The following is a 12,247-nucleotide window of genomic DNA, read 5'->3' on the forward strand; positions in this document are numbered from 1 at the left end:
GCTAAACAGAGCTGGTCAGAGCGGGACGACCAGTTGAGAGGTCCCACTCTGTCGGAGAAAAAAGGGACGAACTTGCAGGCAGACACAAGACAAGGAAGATCTGTAGGACAGAACTTGACCTAATAGTTATATTCAGTCAAAGCCGCCCATCACTAACACATGGAATCATTATTTGTATGTTCTGGCTGAAGTTAAAGGGGAACTGTGTAACATTGTAAGTAATTTATTAGCTAAAATCAATATCTTCATTCATAAATATGTCCTCATTGGTGTAAAATCACCTCTGCCAATAATCTGAATTATCCTCCTGAGCGGAGAATTACAAATATTAATATTACATTTTGTACATTAAGCAGGCAAGTCTTATGGAGGCATCCATGTTTTTGGAATGTCATCAGGTGCATTGTTTAAAATTTAGAATTGTTCTTGTCCTTGAAGGCCACTGTAGCTTCTGTTATTATTCGAAAGGGGTTTGGTTACCCAGGGAGCATTGCAATCTAGAACTTTCTTGATGATGTCATTACACAGTGCCCATTTAAATTGTATTATTTGTATATATGGGGCAATAATAGGCTAAGTGTGTCCCATCAACAACTGATGGGAATTTTTTAGACGAGCCACACGCAAAACTGCAGTAAATGAATAATAATAATAATAATAATAATAATAATAATAATAATAATAATAATAATAATAATAATAATAATTAGCAATTTTGATGTAGTTATATTTATGACTAGCCTATATTTGATTGATTTATGATTTTAAAAACGGACAACCCTGAGTGCCTGTCATAGCATAGCAATTTTCTTTATATATTTTTTATAATAATATATTGAAGGGGAGGGTATTTTGATATTGGGGATGTCGAAGACAAGAAGTCATATGTATAAAAAAAGATGTTTAATCAATCTTGAGATGAAATATGACATTAATAAACCAGATCTTTGATAAAATTATTAAAAAATTCTCAGATAACAGTTCAGCTATGTTGCCTGTTAGAATAAAATGTGGGGTCAGCTGTACAGATAAAGTCTAATCTCCCTTGACACGAAGGTTGTTACTGTTCACTGTGTTCAGCTCAGACCCAAAACATTGATATGCTGTAAGATTTTTGTTTATGATGTCAGGCTGATAACATATTATTAACACATAATTTTATTTTCTTGTAGAATAGAATACATAACCATGATTTTACTTTTTTTAAGTGTATTTCTTCGGATTAAGGGAAAATGGGAAATAATTATTATTTGGTTCTTAAACCATCTACAAGTCTCATGGTCAATTCAACAATATAATATTAGTTTGGGTATGACTATCCTTTAGGAATCATTCTAAGTCTATGAAAAATCTATTTGAAAGACTATTGGTCTCTGTTGCCAAATCTAGCAAACCACGTTTCCTCTATAAAAAGTATACGCACAATTTCTATGAGTGAGATCTCATCTTAAAAACAAATCTTTGTTTCCGTCACAACGACTTCCTCCCTTTTCTTCTTCTCTGTTTACTTCAAAACCAAAGGGACATGTTGCAGCGCCAACAGCGCCCTCTGATGGACAACATTTTTGAAAAATTCATTCTTAATTTGACCTGGATTATGAGATATTTTCAACTGCAAGCAACAAGTGAGATTTTTTTTAATAATAATATGCTGTATTTTGTTTTGTTTTCTGTTTGTTTGTTTATTAGTTTACAAATGCACATTTTCAGGATTGTCTTGCTTTCACATTGAACAGAAAATTAATAGGTGTTGAAATAGAGAGAAAGATTAACATAAAAAAAATACTGTACATATCAGAGAGTACGCAAAGCAAATTTAAGGTACAGTGTGTAATACAGGTGTATGTTGCCATCATCTTTCCACAATATCAAGTGATGAAAAGAAGATGTATTTAGTTATTTATCATATAGTTCTTGCTCTTCATCTTCCAACAGGTGCCTTTCTGGTGGACACCCATTATACAGTATATAAAAACGTGTGAGGCCATTAAGTCTGTCCATTCTGTGCTACTAGAAACATGGCAGTGCAAAATTGCGGCCTCCGTGGATAAAGGGTAGGTATATCTGCCTATCTCCATTGTAGATATAAAACGCTTATTCTAAAGTAATCAAAGAAACAATAACTTTTATTTCCAAGCTACTAAACATAGCATTAAAACATACTTAATAATATTATATTATATTTCATTTCTACCAAGTCTGTTCTGAAAAACACCAATTCCCTTTACACACTGCACCTTTAAATGAAATGAAGCTCAATAAATTAAGAAATTCTTGTCATTCATATCCTCAGAAGTCTGCACGAAGGGTACTTCTGTCAAAACATCTTCGATAAGTCTTTTTCAGCGCAGCTGCTGTCGATTGTAAATATTCATTTCATCCATCAGAATGTGCCATGTGTCATTGAATAAGATCCTGACAAGGGAAACAAATAAAAGTATCAGTGCTCAAGGGGAAAATACAACAAGATCAGTTCATAATTTGAAATTCACAGTATTAAATAACTCACATCGTCTGAGTCCTGCGGGCAGGCTGTGCCGTTGCTACTGGTGTTGCTTTCAAGATTGACTGTCATGCCGTTCTCGTCATCCAAAATCTGGAGGTTGGAGAAACGATACGTTGGCGTCCTGTAGAGGGCGACATGACACCACAATAGTCAGCTAACACTGGTTGCATTAAGGCGTACATACACATACACATACACATACACATACACATACACATACACATACACATACACATACACATACACACACACACACACACACACACACACACACACACACACACACACACACACAAAGCAAAGATGTGTGTGTCTGGTTCACCTGTTTCTGTACACCACCCTCCTCACAGCAAGGACAGCGGAAACGATAGCCACCAGCACGGCCAGTCCTGCTCCTGCGCACACCAGGATCAACACCAGTCTCTCTCGCTGTAAAAAGTACAGAGTACAAGAGATAGAAAAAGCCTGTAATTATGACCAAGTTATAAGTTAAGGCACACATTGATACAGTAATTATAGGAGTGTCAAATCTACTGACCGGTGTGTCAAAGTGTGTCACTGGAGATGATGACCTGGCAGGGGGACTGCCGGGGCTGGGTTTAACACCACAGGGTCTGATGACAGTCTGCGCTGCGAGCTGAGGGCCGAATCCCCCCTCACACCTGTCACTAGGGACCTTACGGTACCTACAGAACATAGGCATAAAGTGTGTTAGTGTGTGGTAAATGTGTGTCAGTTTTAAAGGTCACATAGTATGCTCATTTTCAGGTTCAACATTGTTATTTGGGCTTCTACTAGAAATGGTGTAGTGTAGTGTCCAACAAAATCTTTTCTAGTCGTATTTCTCACAGTGCCATTGCTGAATCCCCTCTGAAACGCTCTGTTTAAGAGTCTGTCTCTTTAAGCCCCGCCTTCCAAAAAAAGCCCTGTCTGCTCTGATTGGCCCTGAACCAGCTGCCGGTTTGAATCAGGGGTATCTGGGGGTGTGCACATCACAGGTTAAAGGTGCTGTAAGCGGGATGGTTCTTTTAGCTAACTTCCTGTCAGTTACTGCAGTTAGCAGTCCCCTCGCTCGTCCCTACGTCACCACATTAATGCACTGCGGTCTTCAAGCAGCAAGTTATCTAGCATCATCTCAGATCCATAAGTGTGATAAAACATGATAAAAACCATCAAAACAGACATTGGGAAGGATTTTTACCTGCTCCGCCATTGTAGGCGCATACACATTCGCCCATCTGTTGCTCTGGCGTGCACCGGCAGTGAGACCATGGAGTGTACATACTATATATGAGTGAGACGAGTATCGGTTATAGCTTTCTCTCTTCTGATTGGATAAACATTTCGGGATACTCCAATAAGTTTATTTGCCGATTACATGCAAAGCAGCTGACTGAGAGATCGGCTTTATGAAACGTGCACATTATGTAAGTGATCACTGTATGAATAAAGAGCGATTTTACACTTATATTAACATAAATAAACCGCTTACTTCACCTTTAAGGTACTAAGTTAGGTTGGGAAAGAGGGGGTGTGGCTTCTCCCCTTATGACATCATAAGGGGAGAGAAATAAGGTGTCTTTGAACACACGTTTTCAGAAAGGTGGAGGTGGAGTTAAAGTTTTTTCTCATGCTTTAAGTCTCTAGACACACGGGGCCCAGATTAATGTTGATAACCATTTGCACAATAGGTGACCTTTAACAAAAATAAGTGACCCATTGTTACCCTGCTGTCAGAAGCTCATCCTCCTCTCCATTCAGACAGAGCTCCAAGGTTTTATTGGCATCGCTGGATTGTCTCACACACTCCGAGGTGTTCACGTGACGATAGTAACCGTAGTCACTGTGGAAAAGGACAGGGGTTAGTTTGATTTGATCATCAAAAGGGAATACTGTCCATTAGGTCTGCCATCGGGCCCTCATAACATACCATGAGTAATCTTCTCTGGTGCAAAGGCAGGGGCTCTGCTTCTTGCTCACCACAAAGCCTTTACCGTTCCTGCACACGGATTGTTTCTTCAGCCTCCTGTACGTCTCTTTGACACCCAGCACGCAGCCGTTTCTCTCAGGGTCTCCTCCGTCTGTGGAATGAGCCAACCACTCTTCATAGTCCTGGTCGTTACCTGGGGAATCAAAGAATAAATAAGACTTTTGCAATTGAAGTGAAACAAAACTGGGCTACATGTCTGACCTGCTCAAGAGGTGATACCAAATCCAATCTTCACTTACTCTCAGGTTTTGAAAACAGTGCTGTGATATGTGATTGTTGGTCAAGCGGATGTGCTGTCACTTCACAACAAAGATTAGTAGTACTAACACAAAACCATGTCCTTTATTTTACCTTCAAATCCACAATGATTCACTGTTGTGACCATGCAGCAAGAATGTCAAAGGCCCTGAAGTATTGTCTTCGAATGTATTTCATTAGATATTCATGACTAAAAAAAGTGAAATCTTTAGTTGAACCGTCGTAAAAACACTTTGGGTGCCTGTTTGATCAGATTTGATTGACAGTGACAAAATCAGGAAATAAATCCAAAAAGAAACGCCATAATTGAAATAACCAACACTGTGTTTTGGCAGGAGCATTAAACGGCAAGAAATGAGATGGTTTGACAAGCTGGGAGCCTTTTTGGCCAACTGACTTCCATTTCAAAAGCATGCCAGTTTGTAAAAATGCACTTGAATGTGTTGCATAAACTATTGAACAATAGGAAAACTGCTATAATTAGGGCTCCACCTCATCTCGACTCACACTCTCTTGTAATGAGGCTCTGGAAATCAATGGTGACGGCAACCCACATGGGCTGACCGTCTTCCTCCGGCCGGAAGCCCCACACACTGACGTTCATGGCCTTGGTGCCGGGCTCCGAGGCCAGGCCTGCGAAGAAGAAGGGCTGCTCCGTGAAGTTGTAGGACTTCCAGCACTGGCCCTCATCCGTTGAGAACCTAATGCAAACGTATAGCATCATTTTGGGGGCAGTTTAGTTCCGAAGAAACTGCATTGCAAAATAACACTATTGGTGTCAGTACTTGATAGTCTTGACTTGTCGCTGGGCCTCCACAGCCACAATGAGACCTCCAGAGTCCAGTATGCTGTAGTGGTGAGTCCCCCGCAGTGTCCCCCTCCAGTTGTAGCCCCCGTCGGACGAGACAAACACGTCCGGGTGCTGCGAGGATGACAGAGCGTCGCCCACAGTTCCTGAAGAAAAAAGAGGATATTATCATCTAAACACACCCATAATCCCCTTCTTATTTTACATTTTTTAAGACCATTTATTTTCCTTTACAGAGTATTTATCTATTGTTTTCCGTCTATCATAAGCTCTTTTGTTGAAAGTCAATAAGGCAGAATAGCTGGTTGATTTACCGTGGGCAATAACCAGACCAGTAGCAGTTGACTCAGACAGCGCCACCATGGGAACAATGTGGTTGTTGCGACTGTGCTCTCCGTGAATATGAAGGTTGCACTGATGAAACACACACAGGCGCACAATGTTTAGGTCAACGGTAACAACTTGTAGAACATGATGTTACTATGCACATGGCGACTGCGAATAAAATTGTATCATTTATTCATCTTATTTGAATATAACATACATTCTTCACTTGCTCTCCACACTCCACATTCTCAGGTTTGTTGAGTTGTCTCCACGCCCCTCCTCTATTAAAGGAAATGACAGATCTTATACGGCCATCTGTAACAAAACACACCATCACAGTCATACCTTAGGAACGACGGTTGATATAACCTTTATATATGGATATACCAATGTGGCCATTGATGTGTCTTTAATTAAACTAACAGAATTTTGGATGCACAAAGCTCAGCAAATTGTTGTTTTGTTGCAATAAAAAAATAAATAACTTGTCCTTTAAGGTAAGCTCAGTGGGAAAACAAGATGGTAGATCGTCTTGTAGATCAGCTTTAATAAGCAATCAAAAGTAGTTTTAAGATTTTAATGTTCAGAATATATCCAGTGAAATCCCTACCTTCGTCTAGCTTGTTTGTGAGGTAGACTCCTCTCAGCGAGGTTATGTTGGTAAAGTCGCTCTTCCTGTGTCCGTCAAACAGGTGGCGCTCCAGTGATTTTGAGAACAAGATACCGCGGTCGTCAGACGTGTACATGGCCCCAAAGAAGGTGTCTGTGGTGAAACGGGAGACAACAGAAAGGAACCAAGGTTAAGTTTAGTCTCTCATCAGCCAAGAAGCAAGGGTTAAAGTCTGCCAGTTATTGTAAAATACATTGTCGGACAATTGTACAGGAGTTTTTGTGGCATATCTTAGCATCAAGACGTTAGTGTGAAATGAACAGTGGTATGACTTATCTTGATACTTATAACTTTGCAGCATTGCTAGGATTTATTGATGTCAAACACAAAGTTCATCTCGCCCTCAAAGAGGATCGGCACCTGGGAAACAGGTGAAGCCCCGCTGACACAAACTTTTCAACATCAGCGATAAACAACTACTTGTCTACATCCGTCATATGTTAAACTAGGTGAAGCTCACACTCGTGTCAGCCTAAAGCCATGAAGGGCAAGCTCAGCTAAAGGGAGGTGATGGATGTGGTTTACATTTCCAGTGTGTGTGTGTGTGTGTGTGTGTGTGTGTGTGTGTGTGTGTGTGTGTGTGTGTGTGTGTGTGTGTGTGCGTTACACCCTGATCCCAAGATACGTTTGTCAGCTTTTGCCGTGTAAACTAAATCTCCTTCCATTCAGCTGACAAAAGATAAAGCCCCTCTACCCCCATATCTCCCTTATTTTTCTCGGCAGTCCCATCATCTGACCCCGCACAGCAATAACTGGAGCAAGTGCTAGGTTAGGAAATATAATAATAATACTATAATAATATGAGAGGAAACAGAAAAAGAATGAGAAATAGAGACTGAACGAGGGAGACAGAATGAGAGGTGGGGAGGGAAAGAAAAGAAAGAAAGAAAGAAAGAAAGAAAGAAAGAAAGAAAGAAAGAAAGAAAGAAAGAAAGAAAGAAAGAAAGAAAGAAAGAAAGAAAGAAAGAAAGAAAGAAAGAAAGAAAGAAAGAAAGACTGGGCAGCTGGACTTTCATGCACAGAACACACACTCAGTATGATGGAATGATTTGTCAGCAACACCAAGAACTTGTGAAACCAGTCTGGCCCTTTGCCGTTGAGCTTTTCCATTACAAACAAAAGGGGCTGAGAGAGTCATAATTTATGCCATGTTGTCTTCCACATAACACGTTTGCGAATGTGTGTCAAGCATGTTTACCAAGGGTTTTTGTTTTTTTTCTTGTGGAAAATACGGATCGTGCCTGTGTACGTTACCTCCTGGGTTGTCCACATGCATGAAGAGCATATCTACATCTCCATCCAGGATGGAGTAGAACTGTGAACACACATACACAAACACACACACACACACACACACACCACACACACACACACACACACACACACACACACACACACACACACACACACACACACACACAGAAAGAGAGCATGTGGGTGAACAAATCTGGACTTGCAATAAAATAATAAAGAAACCAAAATAAAAAACAACAACTTTGTGATGACTAATTTAATCATTGCCATAGACCTTGTCTAATCACCGTGAGAGAGAGTGTGTGTGTTTGTGCTATCAACAAGATGTCGTGGGTGTGTAAGTGTGTGTGTGGGTGGGTGTGTGTTGGGTGTTGCACCAGAACATGTGTGTTCATCTGATGTTGAAAAGAAGGAAATGTTGTCATGGCTGTTTGCAACTTACGGTAAACCAACTTCTATAAGGTCTAGCCACCAACAGCGTGTGTTTATGTCTGATGGAAAAGTTTCGAAGGAGAGTTAAAGTTCTCCAGAAATCTATCTATCTATCTATCTATCTATCTATCTATCTATCTATCTATCTATCTATCTATCTATCTATCTATCTATCTATCTATCTATCTATCTATCTATCTATCTCCGCCTCACCTGCTCAGTGGAGGCAGAAGGGAGCAATGCTCGACTGAAGGTGTCTCCTTGGTCCGATGAGAAATACATGACGCGAGGGGATCTCTGTGGAACGACACACCAACACATGACAACACTTTTCATTTGATTTGATTTTTGTCTATTTCAGTAGTAAATTGTGTTTTTTCTTACCGGCTCTTCCATGACGGAGAAGAAAAGAAAGGCTCCTATATAGCCGAAGCTGTAGATGTCCTCATGGATTGTGGTGAAAGTCTTCCCCAGATCCTTGGTCCTCTTCAGAACTAAATCTCCCCTCTCGTCCGCCTCAACTAAGGCGACAAGACGCAAGGCAGGAATATGAGACACAGAACACTCAAGGAGGACATTATTGATTCTCCCTGGGCCCTTAATTTAATGAAGTAGTATACGTCATAAGGTGCCCCTGGCTCCCTCAGCAATATCTAATCCTTCATCGTATCTCAGGCAATTCTTATCAAATTGACTTTTTTATTGATGTGGTTATAGTGTGTGTGTGTGTGTGTGTGTGTGTGTGTGTGTGTGTGTGTGTGTGTTTGTGTGAGTGTGTGTGTGTGTGTGTGTGTGTGTGTGTGTGTGTGTGTGTGTGTGTGTGTGTGTGTGTGTGTGTGTGTGTGTGTGTGTGTGTGTGTGTGTGTGTGTGTGTGTGTGTGTGTTGTACAGTGATCTCACATTTTTGTTTGTGTACTGTTGTATTGTGTTCAGACTGCAGTAGGTTTTTCCTCTCATGGTGTTTTTAGTGTTAAGGAGTTTTCTTTTCTTTTATAGAGAGGGTTCAATTGTTCGACCACAGTCGTAAATGAGTCCTTCAGATCAACTCAAAACATGACTTTTGAAGATGTGCACGGCACGTCTTACACAGCGTCTTACCCGTGTCTACTCGACTGCAGCTGAAGAACAAATGAATGCCAGCCCCCCTGATGGAAAGAGGAAGGTAAAAAATAAAATAAAATCATGTCACAACAGTTTCTATTGCAAAAGAATTTAGCAAGAAATTGTCACGCGGATTTCATTCAAAGCAATCTGCAAAAGGTTTTTGACAAAATACACATTTAATCCAACATGTGCTTTCTGTATAGACACGCAGGGGTTGTTTATCCTCACCATGAGTAAGAATGCACTCCATCGTGTACTTCTGTCCACTTGGCGCCAAAGTCCAGGGAGAGCCACAGGCCGCCCTGCAAGCCATCAAGGAACAAGAGGAGTGTTTACCTTTGCTTTGAGGTGTGCTTTAAGTTGTGTGTGTGTGTGTGTGTGTGTGTGTGTGTGTGTGTGTGTGTGTGTGTGTGTGTGTGTGTGTGTGTGTGTGTGTGTGTGTGCGCGTGCGCGTGTGCGTGTGCGTGTGCGTGTGTGTGTGGGTATGTGTGTGTGATGTGAGGCCAGTTATTGAACGGAGCAAAAGGGGGAGACCACCATGACCGTAAAAATGTAAAATAAACAGGAGAATTAAAGATCTGAATAAAGAGAGCATTTGGCCATGTGACTCACGTCGATGCTAAGGGCCACCAGGAAGTCCGGATTGAGGAAGTGGTACGTGATTGGCTGAGCCAGGTGGAAGGGCAGCTGGATGAACTTGAAAGTCGCACCGGCGTCTGTGGAGGTGAAGATGATCCCTCCTCGGTTGTCCAACACCGGTATGTCTGCTGTCAGTATCACCTGTCAATTACAGACATTTACAAAGCAAGTTTGCAAAGATGACGAAAATATAAAAAAATCACTTCACAACAGAGAAGATGCTATTTTTGTTAAAGGGCTAAAGCTTACAGTTTTTTTTCAATGTCATAAACTGGTAAAGATGATTGAAAAAATGTCTACAAATTGATGTATTTTTCTCTGGTTGTATTTTTGAGCTTGTCGGCGGCCACAAAACTGCGGTGGAAAAAAGTAAAAAGTGGTCCAACGGTACAGATGTTGCACAAGTCCATCAGTGAAGAAGTGCAACATGGGAGATGTCTTCACAACATCACCTTCCCATGTAAGGAGGATACAACTCACTTCCCCAACTCAACAAACTCTCGATTGCACAAACTTGTCAGTGGTCTGTTAACTCACAGAGCTCCCTGGTCCAACACTGACTCCAAACTCTTCCTTTATGAAGGTGTTGTTGATATGCTGGGAAATGTCTTGGAAGGATTTTCCATAATCCGTACTGATGGGAGAGGGGTGGAAAAAAGTTTATTTTATGTACGTTCTTCCCAGGATTTGCAATTTCCTTTAATATTCTTTAACTCACCTCCGATAAAGTCGTGAGGAGCCTCCTTCCAGGAAAGTATCTATCAGAGCACTAAATGTTGACAGCACCAGGACCACCTGGGAAGTGCAGCAATCTAGTTTTTAAATCTTGACATGCACAGTTTAAGAAATAGGAGTCCAGTTGATCCAAATATTAGGGTCAGTACTTTTGACCCAAGGCAAGTCATCTTCTTTTCAATTTGGGCAGGTTTATTGTTCAAAATATTGTTTTGTGGAAGTACCAAGATACTCACCCCAGTGCCATCACCCACCCAAGTGAGAATTACATAGGAGCCATCATCACCATTAAACCCTGTCTAGGAGGAGGAGAGGAGAGATACTCACACATATGGAAGCATCACCTCTAAAATTAAAAATTAAAAACTAAACAAATTAACTGAACCTCATTTATTTCCACTTCCTTTTTGCTTCTTGCCAATGAACTGACACACATGATTTAAAAAAAAGTTTAAAAAAGAGTTATCTGGTTGATTACTACAATAGTAACTAGACCCTGAGAGCAAAACTTTGTATTTTACTATAAATGTTGCTTTCTTTTAATATCATGGAACAGTGCAGAAAAGCAGAAACCACAAGAAAAAATATAATGTCCTACTCTACAAACAAGTTGGAAATTCATTATTCATATTTGGAAATAAAAAAAATAAGAAAACATTTGAAATATTCAAGATGATATGACGTTTTGAATGCCAAACACTCCTCAATGTCACACAACTCAAACACACCTCACCTCATGCGTGTTGTCATCCAGGACCTCGTGCTCGGCGGGGGTGAGGGGGGTCCGGCAGGAGGAGAAGGGAGGACCGTGAGAAGGCCTGGCCGGGGTACCGGTGTCCCTGCTGGGGCGTGAACGCGCTCGGCCCTCGCCCTGGCCCTGGTTCTCATCCTGCTGAGTGCGGTGGAATGTCACCGTTCTCCCCGCGCGCCCTCTGCCTTCAGCGCCCAGGAGAAGAATGTACACCCCACCCAGGACCACAAGTCTCCAGATCATATCCGATGCCAAATTAAAGGGGGGGACCCCACGGACAATTAATCAGGACCAGAGACCAGAGATGTCTACTGTTAACTGACTCTGGTTATTAGAGAGGTGTGCTGTAAAGGCACGTACGTGGGTGGGACGTGCTTGCTTGGACGGGTCATTAACATAAAAAGTGCTGCGTGAAGCGGTGCGTCCTTCTCCGCCTGCAGCAGGTGTTTATTTCTGCCCGCATACAGGTGACCAGAGCTACAGCTGCAGGAGAGCATTTCCATTGAGTGGGAACGCTCTCTTTTGGCCATTTGCCAACCAATGCAAGAACGGACAATATGGGATTGTGTGTGACTAACTATGAGAAATTAATCTGTGATGCCTTAGTTTGTTGTCAAGATTAAAAAAAATATCTAAAAATAGGCATAGTAGCCGGAATGGAGAAGTCTTGCAAGTTCCTAAAGTGGGAGGAACCGTGAACGCACCACAAGGGAATAGTTTTCACCCTGAATGTATTTGCAGTTGGCACAGCTGAACGCAAGAGGGCGTCATGT

General features: G+C 41.4%; 1 protein-coding gene across 1 annotated transcript; it reads right to left on the bottom strand.

The window, feature by feature from the left end:
* Nucleotides 1-1,755: 1,755 nt before the first annotated feature.
* On the bottom strand, nt 1,756-11,717 carry LOC307268186 (sortilin; the record flags this gene model as incomplete). Its single annotated transcript, XM_080050728.1, has 21 exons — nt 1,756-2,415; nt 2,510-2,627; nt 2,829-2,935; nt 3,045-3,192; nt 4,233-4,349; nt 4,437-4,629; nt 5,262-5,455; nt 5,540-5,708; nt 5,877-5,976; nt 6,107-6,204; nt 6,500-6,652; nt 7,814-7,874; nt 8,459-8,542; nt 8,630-8,766; nt 9,344-9,390; nt 9,578-9,651; nt 9,962-10,129; nt 10,526-10,622; nt 10,707-10,783; nt 10,960-11,022; nt 11,457-11,717. 21 exons carry the CDS (start codon nt 11,715-11,717, stop codon nt 2,401-2,403), a joined length of 2,481 nt encoding a protein of 826 aa, XP_079906854.1. The 3' UTR covers nt 1,756-2,400.
* Between the last annotated feature and the right edge of the window lie 530 nt (nt 11,718-12,247).

The sequence above is a fragment of the Ammodytes marinus genome, assembly GCF_949987685.1.
Source record: "Ammodytes marinus genome assembly, chromosome: 22".
NCBI lineage: Eukaryota > Metazoa > Chordata > Actinopteri > Uranoscopiformes > Ammodytidae > Ammodytes > Ammodytes marinus.